Source organism: Miniopterus natalensis, chromosome 5 (genome assembly GCF_054644295.1).
Source record: "Miniopterus natalensis isolate mMinNat1 chromosome 5, mMinNat1.hap1, whole genome shotgun sequence".
NCBI lineage: Eukaryota > Metazoa > Chordata > Mammalia > Chiroptera > Miniopteridae > Miniopterus > Miniopterus natalensis.
In genome coordinates, this window is record NC_142085.1 from 5,315,020 (window position 1) to 5,335,799 (window position 20,780).

General features: G+C 53.4%; 4 protein-coding genes across 5 annotated transcripts; 2 read left to right on the forward strand and 2 right to left on the reverse strand.

Moving 5' to 3' along the window:
* Positions 1-78: 78 nt before the first annotated feature.
* Positions 79-4,574, reverse strand: GPANK1 (G-patch domain and ankyrin repeats 1). Of its 2 annotated transcripts, none has more exons than XM_016215317.2 (4): positions 4,145-4,574; positions 3,602-3,814; positions 2,403-3,099; positions 79-1,878 (listed from the first exon to the last, which is right to left on the reverse strand). In XM_016215317.2, the coding sequence occupies exons 3-4, from the start codon at positions 3,008-3,010 to the stop codon at positions 1,434-1,436; spliced, it is 1,053 nt and encodes a 350-aa protein (XP_016070803.2). In that variant the 5' UTR covers positions 3,011-3,099; positions 3,602-3,814; positions 4,145-4,574; the 3' UTR covers positions 79-1,433. The 2 variants fall into 2 exon arrangements, with proteins under 2 accessions (XP_016070803.2, XP_016070802.2); XM_016215316.2 differs by having other exon boundaries at positions 2,403-3,102; positions 4,145-4,573.
* Positions 4,575-4,851: 277 nt separating this feature from the next.
* Positions 4,852-8,933, forward strand: CSNK2B (casein kinase 2 beta). The gene is made up of 7 exons (XM_016215381.2): positions 4,852-4,959; positions 5,520-5,602; positions 6,718-6,820; positions 7,391-7,506; positions 7,924-7,999; positions 8,137-8,326; positions 8,706-8,933. The coding sequence occupies exons 2-7, from the start codon at positions 5,531-5,533 to the stop codon at positions 8,794-8,796; spliced, it is 648 nt and encodes a 215-aa protein (XP_016070867.1). The 5' UTR covers positions 4,852-4,959; positions 5,520-5,530; the 3' UTR covers positions 8,797-8,933.
* A 93-nt stretch (positions 8,934-9,026) lies between these two features.
* Positions 9,027-11,312, forward strand: LY6G5B (lymphocyte antigen 6 family member G5B). Its single transcript, XM_016215379.2, has 3 exons — positions 9,027-9,788; positions 9,932-10,060; positions 10,351-11,312. Exons 1-3 carry the CDS (start codon positions 9,665-9,667, stop codon positions 10,749-10,751), a joined length of 654 nt encoding a protein of 217 aa, XP_016070865.1. The 5' UTR covers positions 9,027-9,664; the 3' UTR covers positions 10,752-11,312.
* A 1,693-nt stretch (positions 11,313-13,005) lies between these two features.
* Positions 13,006-17,006, reverse strand: LY6G5C (lymphocyte antigen 6 family member G5C). Its single transcript, XM_016215311.2, has 3 exons — positions 16,886-17,006; positions 14,902-15,069; positions 13,006-13,169 (listed from the first exon to the last, which is right to left on the reverse strand). The coding sequence occupies exons 1-3, from the start codon at positions 17,004-17,006 to the stop codon at positions 13,006-13,008; spliced, it is 453 nt and encodes a 150-aa protein (XP_016070797.2).
* Positions 17,007-20,780: the final 3,774 nt, after the last annotated feature.

Consider the following 20,780-nt stretch of genomic DNA (forward strand, 5'->3'; position numbering starts at 1 on the left):
ACCCTTTTCCGTCGCCCAGGGGGCGCGCGGGCACCAGCGCTGCCCTGAACTCGCCTACCCGGTTAGCCCCCTGCCGGGTTCTCCACCTTCCACCGCTCGTCTTCGTGACCCTGGCTTACGAAAGGCTTTTCCGGAAAAGAAAGCTGTTCCCTGCCCCTCCCTGCAGATTTTACTTCCTGGGTTTGAAGCTGAGTTTCATTTGCCTGGCACCTGGTACCAGCAGCCCAAGGGGAAGAGGGAGGTGTGGGAAAAACAAGTATAGACGAATAGGATGTGCTTCCTGCCTTCAGAAATTCAGGTAGTGAAATATAAGAACCTTGGCTTCAAGTGTAGATTTGAGAGGCCAGAGTACTGGTGCCAGTGGGCTAACAGTACAGGCTGGATCGTCTTAGGCCTTCCCACCACACTGGCCTCTTTCTACAAGACCGTACCCACTCTCATCACCCGTGAGGCTGCCCTGCTTTCCCCTATCACTGTGCACTGTTTGACCACATGGCCCTCTCCTCCTGCAGCTGGGAACAACTGGAAGGTTGGGAATATCTCTTAGGCCTTTTTTTTTTTTTTTAATATATCTTTATTGATTTCATAGAGAGGAAGGGAGAGGGAGAGAGAGATAGAAACCTCAGTGATGAGTCATTGATTGGCTGCAGCCCGCAACCCCGACCAGTAATCGAACCCCGATCTCCTGGATCCTAGGTTGACACTCAACCGCTGAGCCATGCCGGGCCGGACTCTCAGGCCTTTTCTAAGCATAGCATACACTTGGCTGAAACGGTAAGGGGGACAGTCCCTGGCAGAGGTGAGACTTGCATAGAGCTAGGCAGATCCTGTCTGGGGTTTGAATAGGTGGGGTGCTCCAGGCAAGGGCTAGGACCTGACAGTGAACCAGGCTGGCAGGGAGGTGACCCTATGTGCCACCTGGAGAGGCTGCCCCTTATGGCTCAGGTGGCACTTGCATGTGGCCCCTGCATGTGGCCCCCAGACTTGTTTGGCTTCCCCCAGACTTGTTTACACCTTCCAGTAAAGAGAATAAAACACACCAGTGTGGCTCAGTTGGTTGAGCATCCTCTCATGCACCAGGAGGTCACCGGTTCTATTCCCCATCAGGGTACATGCCTGGGCTGTGGGCTCAATCTCCAGTAGGGAGAGTGCAGGAGGCAGCCCATCAATGTTTCTCTCATCGATGTTTCTCTCTCTCTCTCCCTCTTTCTCTCTCTGAAATCAATAAATACATATTTTAAAAATAAAATACAAAAAAGTGAGATGGTTGATTTATTTCACAACTCGCAGCCTCTCTCCCAAAGGTAGGGTCTATTGATAAAAATCTGAGTGTCTGGGACTTGAGTAGAACCCAGGAAATGTAAGCCAAAGTACCCATGTCAGAGGCCCAAGCTCAGACTTCAGCAGCAGATCAGGGTCAGACCTTGCCAAGGTCAAAACTCAAGGTTCATGTACATCCTCAGATTCCGCTCCCAGGCCTTGTCCTTCTCCTTCTGCCTTCTCTCCTCCCTCCTGCTCAGTGTGGTTGCCTGAGGGACTCTCCCTCTCCCCGCTACTGCCCGGGTATCCTGAGCCAGGAAGTGTGTGACTCGGGGTTGGGGCCCTGATCTGTACCCTAATCCTTCCTGATCTCTCTTGAGGACAGTGGGGATGGGGTTGACACGGCCCCTTCCTTGGGGTCCCAGCCCCATTCCAGGCTCCCAGCCCCCTCTAAGCAGCAGCTTGAAGCCTGGGCTGGAGGTGGGCATCCCAAAGTGCAGATTGGGAGTCCGGAGATCCTGGGACAGTGACAGCAGGTGAGCAGTAGATGTGCGGTGGTTAGAGTCTTGGAAGTAGGCATCACAGGTCTCACAGTACTGGGTGGAGGGGGATTGGGACCTGCAGAGGAAGAAGAGAAAAGATTGAGGGCAGGGAAGGGTTGGGGAGGGCAAGGATAGAAAGAGTCTTTCCAGTCTAAGGAACAAGTTGCCTTCCTCCCCACTTAGCAATGGAGGACCAAAGGGGAATAGCTGGAAGAAGAGATGGTAACCTGGCCTCACAAGGCTCTTGTGCGAAGGAGAAATACAGTGGCTGTAACTAATATTTATATAGTGCTTACTATGTAGAAAGCAGTTCTAGCACTTGACATATACTAACCCATTTAATCCTAACCCTATGAGAAAGGTGCTCTTATTGCCATTTCTCAGGTAAGGAAACTGAGGCACATAGACATTAGGTTGCTTGCCCAAGTAGTATTAGCATTTAAACCCACAGAGCTCATGTTCATAGCCGTTCTAGTGCACTGCCTTATCTATCTATACTGGGAGATGGGGAAGAGAACCCTTCAGCTCTTTGCTGGTATGGAGTGGCTAGGGAGAGTAGAACACACTGAAAGATAGGCATGAGCAAACGTTTCCCCTCACCTGTTCTCTGGACTCGTCTCTCCGTGGCTCTCTCTGACTATGCGGGCCACCTCAGGGAAGCCTGCTTCTTCGGCCAGCTGAGCAGCATCCCTGCCACCCAGCTCGCAGACCCCGACCCAGGCAGCCCCCCGGCCCAGGAGATAGCGCACAGCGGCCCCCTGGCCTGCTCGGGCAGCACACATCAGGGGGGTCCACCAGAAGGCATCCCGAGCATTGATATTTCCTCCAGCTCCCCCGGCCTCATGGGGATCCAACAGCCTTTTTAGTTCTGCCAAGTCTCCCTCCTGGGCTGCCCTCAGTATCCAATGAGTCATCTTGTCCTCAGCCTCAAGGGATCTCCTTTGTCCACGTCCCCTTGATGCTCCTGCTGCAGCCTTTCTCATCATTCTTCTCTTCTTCCTCTTTCTCTCACTGGCAGGCTCAGGTTGCAATCTCTGAGGTTCAGGGGTGCTGCCCTCATCTCCAATCAAGGCCTCATAGAAAGCCCTGGCTGCAGCCCCATCCAGAGTAGGCTCCAGCTCTTCAGCCTGTGACTGTTGTTGCCCATCTTTCCAGAGGTCGCTGGGGTCAGTGGCTGGGGTGAAGGTGATGAGGGAGGGCCTGGACATGGTTTTGGGAGAGCTGTGAAAATGAGACCGGCAAGGGGAAGAGGAGACCAGCAAGCCAACTCCTGGGTGGTTCTGGTTACTCCAGAGACCTGCTGGGATGAGGGAAAGTAACCTTAGAGTCAAAAAACCTCTCCCACCCCCAGGGTGACACCACAATCTAAATTCCTACAGGGTCTAAGGGCAATAGATCACGTGGAAAAACAGGGAACCCTATAATAACAGACCATGCCCATTAGTAAAGACAAACAGCTCTGCCAGGTGTGGGTCAGTGGTTGAGCATTGGCCTAGGATCCAGGAGATCATGGTTCCATTCCCAGTCAGGGTACATGCTGGGTTGCGGGTACGATCTCCAGTCCGGGGCGTGCAGGAGGCAGCCAATCAATGACTCTCTCATCATTGATGTTTCTATCTCTTTCTCTCTCCCTTTTCCTTCCTCTCTCTGAAATCAGTAAAGATATATTTTTAAAAAAATACAAAACTTTATGAAGCAGTTGCCCAGAGGTCTTGATTTCCACCCCCACTCTCGGCCTCATCAACAATAAATAGTAACAGCCTCTTTCTGATACTACCTTATCACTTTGTAATACGTACAATTAAGAAAAGCAACCAGCCTGGCCCTTTAAATCTTCCTCGATCGGATTTCGGGTGTCATCCTCTCAAGCAAAAAACTTGACAGGAAGCAGATTTGTGGAAGGCTGCAGTCTGTGATGATGCCTTGTAGCTTCGGTACTGCAAAATGGCGCTGCTCTACGCAAAGGAGTTCAGGTAATCAAATAACCAGGCTATTCAAAGACGCATGCGTGGCTGGGAAAAAACACACAAGGATTACTTAAGGGCGCAGGCGTGCAGAAGGCACCTGGTTGTTTCCCGCCCTGGAACCTTTCCAACAGTATTCTCGCAAAGCGCCACGTGCCTAGGTAGCTCGAGGACAGAGGAGGATCTGTCAGTTGGGGTCCAGCTTTTACATAACGCCCCACAATGCCCCTCGCCTCCCTCAACGTGGCCCCCGGCTCTGAGCTCATTTTCTGGAGCTGGGAAACCACTCTCTGGGTTAAGAAAGGCCCTAGGGAGGCAGAGGGAAACCTAGGGAGTGCCCAGAGCTGTGAAATGAAATAACGTCACGTTGCCCCTCACCACTACTCCAACCAGGGTTTGAAGGTCGCACTCAGCGCCCGCAGAAGGCCCCATTCAAGCCCTAAGAGGAAATGGAGAAGTGCAAAGGGACGAGCAGCAGAATGGCTGGCACCACCTCAGGTTAGCGCACTGGGTCGCCCCCTTCTCACACCGCCCAGCTCAGCGCGGCACCTCCCCGCCCAGGCCCCTCAGCACGAAGCCGGCCCCCAGGGTGAAACATGGGCCCCGTCGGAGGTTTCCAGTGCGCGCCTGGCTCGGGAAAGGGGTTGGCCAAGCGATAGGAGCCGGCGGATTGGCTGGGGATGAGGTTAGTCCCCTAGGCAGGCGCTCGCCGGGGCCGGGGGCTCGCTGTGAGAGGAGCGGCAGGAAGCAACCCAGCCAGCCTCGTCCCTTACCCCGCCTCCTCTCGGGCCCCAGATCCCCGGATAGCACAACAATATTTCCCAGACTCCCCCGCCCAGGACGCAGTACTGAGCTTCCGCTTCCGGTGGCGCCTTGCTGCGGCCCGCCCCGAGCGTTTTCCTCAGGAGCCTCGCGACACCACGGTCGGGCGCGAGGCACCCTGGGATTCGTAGTTCGCCTTCCCCTGGTTTCGCCAGTTTCTCCCCATCGGGAACTCCATCTCCCGGCGTCCACCGCGGCTCCCGACCCTTGGCGCTTGCGCGTTGCCCTCTTCCCCCCACCCTCCCGTTTCCACTCCCCCTCCCCATTTCGCCTGCCGCGATCCGGTCGGCGGCCTGCGCTGTAGCCGTCGCCGCGGTTCCTTGAAAGTAGCAACTCCCCTCCCCCACCCTGGTCCCGCCCCCGTCCAGACGGTGAGTCTTCTAAAGTTGTCGCTCCGCCGACTGCCCTGGGCGCAGCACCTGGGGGTCTCCGCGCCTCGGTGTGCCGGTGGGGAAGGAAGTGACCTGGTCTTGCACTGAGGGAGGAAGGAAAGGGACTTGAGGGACGGAGGCGGGATGTGTGAACTCCCGCGAAAGGCACCTTAGGGCAACCCCAGGCCATGAGAAAAGGAGGGGCCCAGCTCTTGCTTGGAAAGAATAAACTTGAAATTCTTGAGAGAGGCGCTGGGACGTGCAGAGACTGCGGGGGTAGGGAGCCGAGCCAGGGCTGGCCGTCGGAAGCATCGGGGATGTGGGCAGGACTGGTAGGTCAAGACCTGTCGGTTTCTGGTGGGACCCCAAAGAATTCTAATCTCAGAGGAAAGGGGCTGAGGTGTAAATAAGAGGAGCTGGAGAGAGGTGCTCCAGAGTCTGGGATTCTTCAAGAAAAGGAGGCCCAGATTCTTCCCAGATTGGAGGGCAAAGTGTGGGAGGAGGGAGAATACCAGAGGCAGGGAGGGAGAGCTTGGGTTACACTGACACTCTTTCTCCAGCTGACGTGAAGATGAGCAGCTCAGAGGAGGTGTCCTGGATTTCCTGGTTCTGTGGGCTCCGTGGCAATGAATTCTTCTGTGAAGTGAGTTCTCCTCAACCTCCCTCCTTATCTCCACATAGTGTCTGGCCAGACATTCTGCCACATATTCAGCTTTCACATACTTCTCTCACATACTTCCATAGAAACTTGTTCCTGTCAAGGAAGAGTTCCCTCAGTAACCCACCACTAACTTACTGCGAAGTGGGAAGACGGGCCCAGCCCCCCCCCAGCAGTGTAACATTGGACAAGTCAACCTGTGTCTTTTTCACTTTTTATTTTATTTTTATTTTTTAAATATGTGTTTATTGGTTTCAGAGAGGAAGGGAGACAGAAACATCATTGATGAGAGAGTCATTGATCAGCTGCCCCTACTGGGGATCCTGCAACTGGGGCATGTGCCTTGACCGGGAATCGAACCTGGAGCTCCTGGATCCTAGGTTGATGCTTGACCGCTGAGCCACACATGTATTTTTTTTATTAGTACAGTGGTAATGGTGGCATCTCTCTCTCGAAAAGCCAGTGTGGCTCGGTTGAGCATTGAAAGGTCGCTTGTTCGATTCCTGGTCAGGGCACATGCCCAGGTTACCTGTTCAATCCCTGGTCGGGGTATGTGCAGGAAGCTGACAATTGATGTTTCTTTCTCATTTTCTTCCTTCCTCCCTCCCTCCCTCGTTTCCCTCTCTCTCCTCCCCCCTGCCCCTTTCCCTCTTCCTAAAATCAATAAAAACCTATTTAGGTCCTGGCCAGGTAGCTCAGTTGTTTAGAGCATTGTCCTGATATGCCAAGGTTCCGGGTTCGATCCCCAGTCAGGGCACATACAGTGAGCAACCAATGGTGCATGAATAAGTACAACAACAAATCGATGTTTCTCTCTCCCTTCCTCTCACCCTCTAAATAAGAACTTTTTAAAAATTAAAGAAACATAATATATATTAAGTAAATGAAAGTATGTAGTTTTTGTTTTGTCTTTAAAGCCAAAGTTTTTATGGGAGGGTAGTGTATGTGAACTAGAGATAGAGACTCAAGTACTTGTGTTGAGTTGGGAGTGGGGAATAGAAGCAGTTGTGCAGAGGATAAGGCATCAGTTAGAGCAACTGGCTCAGGTCAAAGCCAAGAATTCTGCTATGAGTTCCCTCTTCACCTCCACATCCTGACAGGTGGATGAAGACTACATTCAGGACAAATTCAACCTCACTGGACTCAATGAGCAGGTGCCTCACTATCGACAAGCTCTAGACATGATCTTGGACCTGGAGCCTGGTGAGGCACCCTTGGGGTGGTTTTGTGTGTCTATGCTTTTTTTTTTTTTTTTTTTTAAACTTCAAATCCCTGTTCATCTACTTCTTGAATTTCTAAATTTCCTCTTGGTTTCTGACTCCCTTAACCCAAAAACCCCTGCTTCATTTTGTTCATCCGACTCTTGCCTAGTTTAGTGATTTATACCACTGGTGCCTATATTTTGATTCTGTAATTCAGCTGTATTCCATAATGCCAGTTTCCCCAGGGGCCTCAGTTTTTGCCTTTTTCTCCTGCCTTGCACCTTCCAGGCTAGAGTTTCATCTTCTGCGTTGGCGTCTTTGCATTTATGTGTTGAGCAGGGAGTTGGGAGGGAGAAAAGAGGGCAGAGGCTGTAGAGGTATGAAGAGAAGATAGAGCTGCCTTGGGTTGGTGGAAGGGTCAGAGGCTCAGGTTTCTGGGTCAGAGGCCCACATGGTGGGTGGAGTGAGGCTCAAAGGTGGGTGCTGAGTAGCCAGCAGCCCCTGGGGATGGGCAGGGCACCCAAGAAAGCTGTAAGACAAGTGGTTGCATTCATCCGGGGCCATGTTTCAGATGAAGAGCTGGAAGACAACCCCAACCAGAGTGACCTGATTGAGCAGGCAGCTGAGATGCTTTATGGATTGATCCACGCCCGCTATATCCTCACCAACCGTGGCATCGCCCAGATGGTGAGGCCTCTCTGCTTCCGTTTGACTCTTCCTGAGGCAGTCAAGGAAACAGGTTCCTGCAGCAAGAAGTCACATGTTCCAACCCTGTCAAGTCTTAACACAGAAGGGGAGAGCCTCAGAACCTGGGCCTGGGAATTCAGTCCTGATTGGGGATTGTGCCGAAGGGGGTGTTTTCAGGAAGGGAGGTATGACCTTGACCAGGAAGTTGTTAGAGACTCTATCTTCCTCAGGGAATAAACAGTGAATGGCTCTGATGGTCTTCAGCCTCCCTCACTGGAGGAAAGGAAGCAGAGGAGTCTGAAGGCCAGTCTGGGCCAGAGAGAGACTGGAGGGATGGGGGATAGAGTAGTATGGGGGCAGAGGAAGGGATTGTCTCTTCACGTCTACCCTCCAATGCTTTCATTTTATTCACCTCAGTTGGAAAAATACCAGCAGGGAGACTTTGGCTACTGTCCACGTGTGTACTGTGAGAACCAGCCAATGCTTCCCATCGGTGAGTGTTAGAGAAAGAAGGAGGACATCATATGGCAGGTCCTCTGGGAAGGGGCTCAGCAAGTTGGGGCCCGTGTTTGGGAATGAGTTTGGGCAGGGTTAGGGGAGCCAGGCATGCTGAGTCTGGCTGTCTCCCAGGCCTTTCGGACATCCCAGGTGAGGCCATGGTGAAGCTCTACTGCCCCAAGTGCATGGACGTGTATACGCCCAAGTCATCGAGGCACCACCACACGGACGGCGCCTACTTCGGCACTGGTTTCCCTCACATGCTCTTCATGGTGCACCCAGAGTACCGGCCTAAGCGGCCCGCCAACCAATTTGTACCCAGGTGGGGATCAGGGACAGTCACCAGGGGTCAAAGGAAAGGCCCGGGACCCCTAGAGAGAAGGGAGGGCTGGGCATGGTCATTTTTTCAGGTCTGGTTTATCTTCCTAGAGCATCATCTTTACTGTGGGGGCGGAGTTAAGCTTTATATTGAAGCAAGTAGTGATACAGACATCTATATACAGACATAGCCTAGAATTTGAGTTTTAATGGATATTTAAGATACATTCCCAAATATTCTTGAGGGGAGGAGGTTGAGAACCACTTCCCTTAAGCACTGAGCAGGCCCATGGAGGAGCTGGGGTGGGGAGGTAGGAATGTAGGCTGCTGGCAGAGCTGCTTTGGGCTCACCTGCTGCCTCTCTGATCTCTGTCCTGGCCCAGGCTCTATGGTTTCAAGATCCATCCGATGGCCTACCAGCTGCAGCTCCAAGCCGCCAGCAACTTCAAGAGCCCAGTCAAGACGATTCGCTGATTTCCCCACCCCAGCCCTCAGTCTTTGACACCTCCATTCCTTTGCTGCCCCCTTGTCAGCAACCCTCTATGGTTTTTAGTTTAAATTAAAGGAGTCGTTATTGTGGTGGGAATATGAAATAAAGTGGAAGAAAAGGCCATGAGCTGGTCTGCTGGTGCTTGGGGTTAGGGAAGGGAGGGTATAGTGTGCTGGACGCCAGGGGCCCTCATGGCTTAGCCCACCCTCCTCAAGTTGAAAACCAGCACAGATTTGTGCCCAGCAGAATTCCTAGGACTGGGTATGGGAGTGTGCCAAGTCCCAAGGAAAAGACCCAGAAAAAAGTCAGATTCCAAAGACTAAAGAAATGTATGTTGGGGGGACATCTATGGCTGTTAATACTGTAAGGGACTATCAGTTTTGGCTTTACAGGGAAAGTGGTTCAAAAATAACTAAGAGTTGGAGAGAAGAGGGACAAGGCCCAGAATTGCTACTGGGTGGTACCTGTGTGCCACCTGCTGGGGAAGCTGAGACATGCTCGTCTCAAAAGGATTGGGACGCTGAGTTCCTGGCCAGAGTTTCAGCATAATAGGGACTTCCTATTTTGAGGGAGGAGAGCATATGGTGCCAGAGACAGAAATTAATTTATGGACTCTCGAGGGGCGGGAATAGATCTTTGGGAAGCACGCTGCATAAAAGCCCAGGTACTGCCCCTGTCTTGGCCACTGCTCCCACCTTCAGGAACTAGACACTGTGGGTGAGAACACACTGTTCCTCCTGCTAAGTTAATAACTTCCTTGCCCAGCCCAGATTCTCCCCCAGACAGGAATATAGCTCTCTACTGATTGCAGACTGTCTGTCAAAACCAGCCTGCAGCTCAGGATTGAGGAGCATGGTCATGGGAAGGAAAGGTTGCCAGGCACCCCTCAGGGACTGTCCCTCTCCCCAGAATTCCATAATGAAGGCTCATGTGCTTGTAGGTGTGCTGGTCGTGGTGGGCTTCACAGTGGGAAAAGGTGAGTGGGGCCCAGGGGCAGGAAAGAAGGGGTGACTGAATCCAGGAAGGGGGTGGGGCTGTGACCCTAGATGCACAGGCTCCCTCAAGGGCAGGGACCTTGGAGTGAGCTGGTGCTCCCATCCCCTCTGTCTTCTTTCTCAGCTCCTGTTCATGACATCCGGACCTGCCACCTCTGCCTCTTAGAAGACCCTTCTGTAGGATGCATTTCAGGCTCGGAGAAGTGCACTATCAGTAGCTCATCCCCATGCATGGTGATCACCATCTATTATGGCGAGTTCAAGACCCACAAAGGGGCTGCTGGTGGAACATCCCATTGCTTGATCTCCTCTCTTCTCATAGATGAGGGCTGCTTGGGGCCTGGGGCACAAGAAGGAGATAGGTAGATCCTGGAAGGCTCAGTCAGGAGTTTGGGGGAGGTCAGCTAAGCTAATTTTCTGACCCCTTCTGAAGGAGTCTGGGATGGAAGTTGGGTCTGGTGAGGGATAGGGAGAGTTCGTGGTAGGGGTGCCAAATTTGGGGACTACGGGAGGCAACAGGTTATTAGCTGTCCTCTCCTCTAGATCTCAAGATCCGCTTCTTCATCCGAGGCTGTGGACAGTACCATTCTTACCGCTGCCAAGAACAACATAGTACCTACTTCTCAGAGTACTGGTACCACGCTGAATGCTGCCAGTACGATTACTGCAACTCCTGGTCCAGCCCTCAGCTCCAGAGCTCCCAGCCTGAGCCCCCTGACAGGGCCCTGGGCCTGCCCCTGTTCAAGTCCCAGATCCAGCGGTTCTACCAGGCCCTGAACCTTTCATTGCCCCTCCCCAGCTCCCATACTGGGGAGGAGGCTGAAGGCCTGGACCCCCTGGCTGCCCTGCCCTTGAACCTGGGCTTATCCATTGCCGACCTGCGCCGCATATACTTATTCCTCAACAATTCGGGACTTTTGGTTCTTCCCCGGGCTGGGTCCTGACCCCTTACCCTTCTCAGGTTGCAGCCTGTTTCTCCTCAGAAACCCAGTGCACCGAGTGCACTTCTTCCTCCTAGAAAATAATCTCAAGTGTACATCCTGTCCGAACTGACCTGGGAAAGGCAATGGTTCCCTCATCCCTTTTCTGACTGAGTGCTCCACCCCCATCTTCCCGGTCCCCTGTGGTCTGGTCATCTGCCACCTCTATTTAGTTCTGGCTGTATCTCCCATCCTGTGCCTCCCTAAGCCTCAGGACAGGCTGGATTTGCAGCAAGGAGGATGAGGGGTAGACTTCTGTGCAGATTTCCTCACTTGGCATCCTGGTGTCCCTGTCTCACTGCCTCCACCCCCACCCCCACTCCCGGCCTGGTCTCCCGCTGCCTTTTCTCATCTCTTGCTCCAGTCTCAGGCCCCCTAACACCACTCATGTCACTGGGTCCTGAGGAGAGGGGGTCTGCCCTGCTCTGGGTGCCCAGGAAGGGGAGAGGGTCTGTCCTGCTCTGCTCTATGTCCCCTGATTTCCCGCTACAATAAACGGATGGGGTTAAGTCTGTGTCATGTTGTTTATGTGGGCAGGATCAAGTGTGGGCAGGTGTAGACAGGTTAAGAAAAGTTAATTGGGCTAGGGGTTCAAATGGTTGCAGGGCCCTGCCCACTCCATCTGGCCTTTGTCACTTCATCATGGCCTGCCCCACAGGGCGCACATCACCCCACCCGCTGCTGAGCTAGAGATGAAAGCATGAGGATTATGATGCCTCCCAGCCATAAGCATGCCCTACAAAACCTAGGAACTAAACCCAGGTGAGAGGAGGAAAAACGAAACCAGGAAAACTCAGGAACAAACCAGAGGGCCTACGTCTGCATTTCAGTCAACTGGTGCTAAGGGACCTAAGTTTCCTGTCTTTTTTTTTTTTAATGTTTTTTTTTTTTCTTTTTCGGAGAAAGGAGAGGGAGAGAATGATAGAAACACTGATGGTTCAGCTGCCTGTCCATTCTTTTTAGGTTCCTGGTACCCAGGACCCCATAGGTGGGGGCCTTTAATTTTATATTTCATTTTTGAAAACAAGTGTTCTCAAAGCAATAATTAAGAGTCATGCCTGGCTGGGCGTGGCTCAGTGGTTGAGCATTGACCTAGGACCCAGGAGATCAAGGTCAATTCCCGCTGGGCGCACGCACGAGGCAGTCCGTCAATGACAACTCTCTCATCATTGATGTTTCTCCCTCTCCCTTCCTCTCTCAAATCAATAAGGATATTAATAAGTAATAAATGGCATCATGCAGCATATACTCTTTATGTGCACATTTGGCACATGTTAACACCGCATGACCCCTTTAATGGCCTGTGCTCTGGTGGGAAACCAAGACTCATTTTTAGGTCAGAAAGCAATTGGAAGAACAAAGAGGTATGACCCTGCGTGTCCCCCTCTTTCTGGGCCCACTCTTCCCCATGACCTCTGATTTCAGTGTAAGACAGGCTCGCACTGGAAGATAGCCTCAGAGGCTGAGGAACTCAAGGGCCAAAATTGAAGAGGGACTTACCATGGTCCTTGAGGAGGGAAGCTGGCCTGGGATCAGGAAGCCCAGGGCTCCACAGGCCCAGCATCTCTTCCACAGAGTATCCCTTCTCCCTGGGCCTGGGCCTGGGCCTTTCACAGGCCCACTCCCACCGACACCTTCCCCCCGGACCTCCCCTGCAGTTCCCACACAGCTCTGGGTCTGAGAGCATTAACAAGGGTGCCCACTGCCCTTTTGGCCTTCACTGTATCCCCTTCCAATTCCTCTTCACCTTTTTGTGCTTAGAGCTGAATCGGACACCAAGACGGCCAGAGCAGAGCTCAGCAGAACTGGGAGCCCCTTACCTGACAACGGGGCAGGCAGACATGACCTACCTCCACCAGGAGAGACAGACAAACCATACAGTTTGCACACCAATTTATTCTGGAGGAACACCTTGCAAGAGAGGCCTGTGGTGGGAGAAAGGGAGAAGGCCAGAGCAGAGCAGAGGCAGCCCAGAGGTGGGAGAAGAGAGGAGGGAAGATGCCAGACTGACGACTTAAAGGGAACAATCCAGAGATGTCTGGGGAGGGGCAGAGTGGGAATAGGGGTGTTGAGGGGTGTCAAACAAGAGGCAGCTAGAGCTGGGGTCAGTAACCTGAGGGCTGGTGGAAGGGACTGGAAGTTGTCCTAGCTGCGCCCAGTTGGGGATCAGGGGCTGGCTGGAAACTGGCAGCATTTTACTCCAAAAGCCTCTGCAGTTCTATGAAATGAAGGATGTTCTCTTCTGTGGTTTGTTGCAGAAATTCCGGAAACAGCATCGAGAGAACACCCAGAAGCCAAACACTGGAGAAGTACGGGTATGTGTGCAGTCACTCATCTGCTCCTTGTGGCGACAGTCACTTACCATGATGTCAGAGCCACTACCTGCAAACCATACAGAGGTCACAGCAGAGCCCCAACCCCCCCTTCCCTTCACTCCATATGGACTTACCACTGCCCCACACCCTTCCCCTCACCCCAGAACGCAAAGGCTCCTGGAACAGGGCTGGGAGTGCCAAGGAGTCAGCAGCCGGGAACTCAGACAGAAGATCCCTATGGAAAGTTGGTGGAAAGAGAGAGTGATAGTTGGAGGATGCTGCGTTAAGGCTTGTGGAATGCAGGAGGGAGAGCCCACACTTTGGGCAGCACCATGTGAGAACAAGCTGGGCGATGTATTGGGGGTCGGGCTGCAGAGAGGAGGTGTTCGTGTATTTTATGAGTAGAAGGTAAGAGAAGAGGTGTCTGCTGCTATTATATACAGGGTGGGCAAAAGTAGATTGTGAGTACACAAAACAGTTTATTCTTGTATTATTTGTTTGTTAATTATTGTATTATTTATTATTATTATTAACCTACTTTGCCCACCCCTGTATATTGGAGGGTGAAAAACCTTCGTGGCCAGGCCCAGGGAGGTTCGCCGCTGCCCTGCTTCAGAGAGTAAGAGCGGAAGTGACCTGCGGCCGTCGGCAGCAGGATGACAGGTGGGCTCTGACGCTTGCGCAGGGAGTACTGTGCAGCGCATCCGTGGAGCAAGGAAGCTGTTCACAAACGGATATGGAAACGTTAGGTTCCCGTAACTGTTAAGTTTAAACAGCGAGTGCAGGGCAGTGTTCACAGGGGCCTGCTGCTGTCTGTGGGGAAAGAGGGAAAGTGTAGAGTGGAATGTCCAGTACAGACCACAGAAAGGGGCAAGGCTTTCAGAAGAGTGAATTTTGTTTTCATGCATGGGAGCTGGGTGGACTGGGCAGGAGTGGGAGGGAGACTTTTCTCTGACCCCCTTGAATACTGCAATATTGAACCATGTCTGTGCAGTTATTTGAAAAGTGTACTTGAAACGATCTGAATAAAGGCAGCTCCGTGCTGTGGTAGTTGAGGGCCATCTCTGCAGCCACCACAAGTTGTGACTCAGCCCCTAGGAGACTTGGACAGGTATCGGCCTTTTTGTGCCTCTGTTTCTTCGTCTGTAAAACACTTCAGAGGGCTGTAAGTGCTTAGAACAGTGCCTGGCACATAGGGTGTTTTAGTGGTTTTTAACTTTTAAGAACGTGAAGGGCTGGGAGAAGAGCAAGCATGAAGAACAATGGGACAGAGTCCATTTTTGGCAAGTTGAATGTGAGGGGAGGGGTCCAGAGGGCAGTTTGACCTGGTGGTGTGGCCAGACACTCAGATTCAGCCGGAAGCAGTACATGGTGCTGGCGGGAGCCAAGGAGGCAGATCAGTGCCCCTGGGAGAGTGACTGGGAAGATAGCTAAGGCCTGCATTTCGGTGAACATGAACCACCAAGGGTCGAGGAGAAAGAGGCAAGACTCGATAAAGGAGACAGGGAGAGGTAGTGGAAGGGGTAAGAGAAGAGAGGCGCTGGCAGGAACTACCGCTGAGAGGGGAGAAGGCAGCCTGAGGAAAGGCCAGAGGAGCTAGGGATCTCCAGGGTCCCTGCAAGGCTGGCGCCTGCGAAGGGCGGAAGCCAGGCAGCTGTGGGCTGAGAGCCAGGCAGGGGTGCTGGAGACGGAATGGCTCGGAAGGAAAGGGAGGCAGTGATGGGACAGCATCTGAGAGTTTGGGCTTAGGAAATGTAGAGATTCAGTTCTTGGCCCAAGACAGACAGAAGGCACCTTACTGTTCCTAATGAAGAGAGTTATACAGCTGCTGCCAGCAGAGGTCAGGCAGATGTCAGATCCCAAAAGGCACCCCAGTTCCTTGGTCTCCAACAGGCACCGATAGCAGCGCAGGTATTGGGGGAACTCAATTGGATAAAAGGGCTCTTCACGGACAGGATCAAGTTTACCTAGAACACAGACAAGCACTGACCCCACACCTCCGCCTGCCTATTTTCCAGGTCAGCCCCATTGCCCCCTCCCCCATCTCAGAAAACCATAAAATCACTAATTCTTTGAAACTATCTGGCTTAACCTTCCACCAGAAGCTTTAGTACTCATTAAAAACTTCCATTCTCGCCCGGCCGGGCGTGGCTCAGTGGTTGAGTGTCGACCTAGGATCCAGCCGATCGGGGTTCGATTCCCGGTCGGGGCCCCGGTTGTGGGCTCAATCAGTGACTCTCCCATCATTGGTGTTTCTATCTCTCTCTCTCCCTCTCCTTTCCTCTCTCTGGAATCAATAAAGATATATTTTTAAAAAACAAACAAAAAAAACTTCCATTCTCTGCTCTCATACTTCCTGAAATGAGGAATTCATTCATTCATTCATTCATTCACTCACTCACTCACTCACTCACTCACTCAACATGCTTCTGAGGGACTAGTATACGCCTAGCGTTATGCAAGCCTGTAAATCCAAAGGTTAGGTGAAGGCAGCCCATTCAGCTTTGGGCAGACAGTTCATCCTCTGGGACTTGGTTTCATAGTCCCCACAGCCTCCACTCCTGGATTCTCTTTTAAATATGCTTTCTTAATCTGTAATGTGCAGAAGTAAAACCAAGCCCTGGCCAGTGTGGCTCAGTTGGTTGAGTGTCATCCCAGGCACAAAAAGGTCGCTGGTTTGGTTCCCGGTTTTGGGCTCCATTGCCCCAGTTTGGCACATGCAGGAGGCAGCCAATCCATGTTTCTCTCTCTCTCTCTCAAATCAATAAAAACGTATTCTTTTAAAAACAGAAGTAAAAACAAGATGCATCATCACAGGACAGGAAGAATCTCTGCTTCAAGCAGCCCAGGGCCACATTCTTTGTTTGGTGGTCCTGTCACAGGACAGACTCATATTAAACTTTGTCCACCAAAGCCCTCCCAACTACCTGCATATATAGTTGTCCCTTGGTATCCACAGGGGATTGGTTCCAAATTGATATGAAAATCTGAGTGTTCAGTCCCTTATGTAAAATGATGTACTGTTTGCATATAACCTACACACGTCCTCACAAATACTTTAAGCCATCTCTAGATTATTTGTCATACCTAATGCACTATAAATGCTGTATATGTAGTGGTTACATTGTATTGTTTAGGGAATGATGGACACAGGAAAAGCCTGCACATGTTCAGTACAGACACAGCTGTCACAGGCCTAACTACATGGTGCACATCAGCAACAAGATCACTTAAAAAAAATTTTCCCCATCCTCAGTTGAATCCAGGGATGTGCAACCTACGTGTATGGAGGGCTGACTGTACATCTCCCTCTTCCTCTGGTCCCTGGCCAAGACCACAGATTAACGAGTCCCCAGACCCAGCAGAGTATTTGTTGTGAGGCAGGTGCTGAACAAACATTTTGAATCCTGCTTCTATGAGATGGTGCTTTGCAGCCAAGTGAGGAGGCTATCAGGCTGCCTCGTTCTACCCTATGGATCCTTGTGCTATCGTCTTAGAATGTTCCCCAAACCCTCCCTATTCTGTGCTGCCCTCAGATTTGAATGGGTTCCCTTCAGAATCTCCATTCAGGTCATTGCTGTTGAGTGAGACAACCCTGGGGCATCACTAGACATCTCCCTCCGAGTGAACAGCAGGCCATTTTCAGTACCCAGGCATTATCCCACCAAGCCCACTCATCCCATCTTTCCTCCTGCCCGGGCAGATATACCCAGACACCTGGTGTCCATGGGTTTCTCTATCCAGCAGTCCAGGAGACCCTTCTGATCCCTTTGAGCCACTTACCAAACACCAAGCTCATCATGACCAGCACTATTAAGAGGACCATGTACAGAGCTTGAGGGGTGCTGTGGAGGCCCAGGGACCCCAGACTCCGGCTATGTGCAAGGCCTGCCATAAAATGCATCACTGCCCACCAGCCTCCAGTATGGGCTTATATTAGTGGAAGAGAAGTTGGCCAAGAGGAAGGAGAGGGGCAACACCCATTTGGGGTAGAAATTGGTGCCAAAACAGCCAGAGGGACAGAATGTTCTCACCCACGGCCACTCTGGCACTCTGGAACCTAACATCCTGGCAGGGGCCCAGCAACAGGGGAATGAGAAGGGAACATTCTTTCATATTTATTCAACAACATTTGAATCACTGCATCAGGTGTTGGGGACACAACATTGCACAAAGTCCCTGCTGCCAACCTAAAGATAAGCCTTCCAAAGTAAGATACAAGCGTTTCTTTGAGATCAGTAAGAATAGTTATTCTGAAAGCACTGATTCAGGCAGAAACCCCAATAGTGTTCCACTTAAGAGACAAAGGCGATGGTATTTATGAGAAAGGCAAGGGGAACACTTACATCCATAGAAAGAGAGCATTTCTATTGATGCAGGAAACAGTGATATTAATTCTGAACAATGTTTTTTAATTTTCAGTCTAGCAGTCATAGTAACTGCTTTCTTGTTATCTTTGCAAACATTTCTTTGGGAAACAAGGTTGCTTAGGTGCAGTGCAAGGGTTATTTTGCCCCGTTTTAACATCCAAACGTTTGAGGCCTAAGATGTGCAGTTTCTCTGGCATGGCAGCTCCAGGGCATTTTCAAGGGACTCCGCTGATATTGTTCACACTGTCTTCGCAGAGTACACAGTCTTAACGGGGGAGACAAATCAACAAGCAATGATGGGGGCGCAGACTGCGCCCCTGGAGCACCTGGGCAGTGGAAACCTCTGACAAAGGGGTTTCGGCAGAGGAATAGGTCAGATTTCTGTCGACAGGATTACTGAGGAGGGAGCCGGCTGGGCAGCTAGTCCAGAGCCCAGGCACTAGGTGGCGGCCCGGCCTCGCAGGAGAGAGCGGGGAGCCGCGAGCCGGCGCCGCGGCCTGCGGGAGGCGGACGCGACAGATTCGGAGCTGGCTGGGTGTAAGGTGAGGGAAGGGGGACAGGCTTGCGCTGCGGTGACTGGCGGTACCACTTTCCAAGGTGAGAGAGACGTGGCGCTGTCAGAAATCCCAACGCGAGAACGCCGGGGCCGAGCGGCCGCCCTCGGCCCACTGCCCCGTGGGCTCCAGGAAGCCAGCCGCTCCCCGCGCCGCCCCGAGCTGGGCGGGGGCGCGGGTCGGACCTCCGGCGCCCACGGGCTCCGGCGCCGCGCTCGCCCTCCGCGCCTGGCTGCGCCTCGGCGCCTCCGAGGGCACGGGGGCGGCCCGGCGCCTGGGAGGGAACCGGGGGGCGCGCCGGGCGTCGGGGCCCAGGCGCGGCCGCGGCGGCCCCGCGAGCTGCACGCGCCTTCCCGGGGGGCGGCGCCGCCTCCGGAGCCTCGGGCCCGCGCGTCCCGGCCGGCGGGCTACCCCACGCCCTCGCCGTGGTTTCCGGTCCGGGGGTGCCCGCCTCGGCCTCGGGCCCTCCCGGAATCATCGGTTTCGGGGGTGACGGGGCGCTTGGGAAGAAACGGACGGAGGCGGGAGGGAGCCGCGCGCGCCCGAGGACCCGGAGAGGAACGAAGTGAGAAAGTTGCACTGAAATTGTACTGTTTCACTCATCCCAAGGTGCCCGGCACCTACGCAAATGTCTGTTGAATGGGTGACGGGGTGATCGAGGAAAACAATCAGAGAAGCGGGGCCCCCTCTTGAAGCAAAGGGGAAAGGGGAGGGCGAAGGGAGCCCCAGCGCCCTCCGAGCCCCTCCACGAAGACAGGCCTGGGCCCGGCGCACTCGCAGTGGACGTCCCGCGGGTTTCGGGGGCGGGGCGCGCCCGGCCGTCCCGGGAAGCGCGTGGCCTCGGGGTCTGGAGCCGCGGAGGGCGTTGCCATGGTGACGGGCTCCGCCGCGGCTTTCCGGGGTGCAGAGCTGGGCGTCGCAGTTGTCGCCACGGTGACGGCAGCGGCGGACTTTCACGCTGAGGGCCCTCCCGGGACTAGGGGTGCTGGGGCCGTGGGCACCCGCGCCCGGGTTTAGGGGCGGGGCCCGGGCGGTAGACGATTGGTCCCGACGTGAGCCGAGTTCTGCCCCCCGACGGGCCGGCACCGCGGTATGAAGGGGAACTGGAGAGGGGATTTTTTAAAAAAATATGTCTTTATTGACTTGAGAGAGAGGAAGGGGGCGAGAGAAACATCGAAGATGAGACTCGTTGGCCGGCTGCCTCCCGCACGCGCGCCCCCTGCTGGGACCGAGCCCGCCTCCCGGGCCTGCGCCCCGACGGAACCGAACCTCCACCTCCAGACCCCAGGCGGATGCTCGACGGCTGAGCCACGCCCGGCAGGGCGGGAGACGGGAGTTTTAACTCGAACATAAATGAATGGCTGGGTTCCGGAGGAGCTGGGATGGTTTGTTGATTGCGTGGATGGACCCACGGATGGGTGAGTAAGGACTTGGCTACCCCGACGCCTGGGCCCCCACCCTCGGGGGCTCTTCACGCTCCAGGTTCCTCACTCACTTGTGACGGCTCTGCGGGAAACAGATGCCCCTCCCCTGGATGTGCAGCACACCCTCAACCCAAACATGCAGCCCAGAGTCGTGGGGTCCAGCACCTCACACTGGGAGCCCCGTTTTGGGGAGCCTGGGCCAATAGATAGGGTAGGATAAGGGATGGCCCAGCCTGAAACCCACCTCTTCTTCTCAGGCTTCCTGCTCAGGTGCTACCTCTCCTTTTCCCAGCCTCCATCCTCTCTCCCAGTTTGCCCAACCCCTCGGAGACACCTGGGTGTCCAGGCCTCAACTGGTGCCCAGTATAGCAACATCTAGAGCCCCAGCAGCTATGCGGTCTGCATCTCAGCTGGTCTTCCCTTGAGACTGCTGGAACCCTGCTATAGAGGGTGAGGGATCTGGTTCCGCACCCCTCACCCCCAAGTGGGGTTAAGTGGGGGATAGTTCTGGAAACAAACACAGCTGCTGTGAATCTTATGGGGGGGGGGAGTAATTTGAGGCAGAAGACTGAGGACTATGGGTCCAGATTTCAAATGTTGAGCTTCCCCTCTCCCCACCCACTTCAGGTGTCCAGGGCTCCTCCTGGCATCCCAGAAGAAGGGGAGGTAGAAGTAGTGGTAGAGGCAGGTCAGTAGAGCTATTGGCCATGGCCAGGGAGGGGTTCTTTGTCTCCATGGTGTGGAAGGTAGGGCTGGGTGCCCCCTATTTGCATTTAAGGAGGTTCCCTTATCAGGGGTGGGGAAATGTCCACCCTCCAGCAAAATCATTTTGTCTGGCCCTGCCAAGGCAACCACAGGCGGGACTCAAAATTCAATAAATCTAGGAGCTTTTTTCATAGCTAACTTTTAAGTTGATAATTTTGTATGGCCCTCTAATGATGTTATAAATATCCAAATGGCCCTTGGCAGAAAAAAGATTCCCCACCCTTCCTAGTTAAACAGACTTTGTTTCCAGGGGATTAACTCCTGATGCATCTGGGAGGGCAAGATTCAGAACCATGCAACTGGCCCCAGGTCGCATGGCCTCATGCTCTGCATTTCCCACCCTGTTTGTCCCGAGACGGGACAGAGGAAAGGGTGCCACTATCAGCTTTCCTGTATTTGCTAAAGGTGGAACACTTTGGAGCTATAGGCACCTCTCTTTTAACCCCAAATAGCAGGCATTGTCACCTGACAAGTCTCAGATCACCCCTTCCAGTGGAGATGCAGTATAACCTCCCCTAAGGAGCTCCTGAGCTGGCAGGAACAGACCTCTGCCTGGAACATCACG

Excerpts from the sequence above, each read along its gene's own strand:
- GPANK1 (XM_016215317.2), bottom strand. The coding sequence starts at position 3,010 with ATGTCCAGGCCCTCCCTCATCACCTTCACCCCAGCCACTGACCCCAGC. Across the intron at positions 1,879-2,402 it reads GAGACGAGTCCAGAGAACAG|GTCCCAATCCCCCTCCACCC; the intron begins GTGAGGGGAAAC and ends CTTCCTCTGCAG.
- CSNK2B (XM_016215381.2), top strand. The coding sequence starts at position 5,531 with ATGAGCAGCTCAGAGGAGGTGTCCTGGATTTCCTGGTTCTGTGGGCTC. Across the intron at positions 6,821-7,390 it reads GATCTTGGACCTGGAGCCTG|ATGAAGAGCTGGAAGACAAC; the intron begins GTGAGGCACCCT and ends GCCATGTTTCAG. Across the intron at positions 7,507-7,923 it reads ACCGTGGCATCGCCCAGATG|TTGGAAAAATACCAGCAGGG; the intron begins GTGAGGCCTCTC and ends TATTCACCTCAG.
- LY6G5B (XM_016215379.2), top strand. The coding sequence starts at position 9,665 with ATGGTCATGGGAAGGAAAGGTTGCCAGGCACCCCTCAGGGACTGTCCC. Across the intron at positions 9,789-9,931 it reads GGGCTTCACAGTGGGAAAAG|CTCCTGTTCATGACATCCGG; the intron begins GTGAGTGGGGCC and ends CTTCTTTCTCAG. Across the intron at positions 10,061-10,350 it reads GGTGATCACCATCTATTATG|ATCTCAAGATCCGCTTCTTC; the intron begins GCGAGTTCAAGA and ends CCTCTCCTCTAG.
- LY6G5C (XM_016215311.2), bottom strand. The coding sequence starts at position 17,006 with ATGCATTTTATGGCAGGCCTTGCACATAGCCGGAGTCTGGGGTCCCTG. Across the intron at positions 15,070-16,885 it reads CATGATGAGCTTGGTGTTTG|GTAAACTTGATCCTGTCCGT; the intron begins GTAAGTGGCTCA and ends TCTGTGTTCTAG. Across the intron at positions 13,170-14,901 it reads AACTCTCTTCATTAGGAACA|GTAGTGGCTCTGACATCATG; the intron begins GTAAGGTGCCTT and ends TATGGTTTGCAG.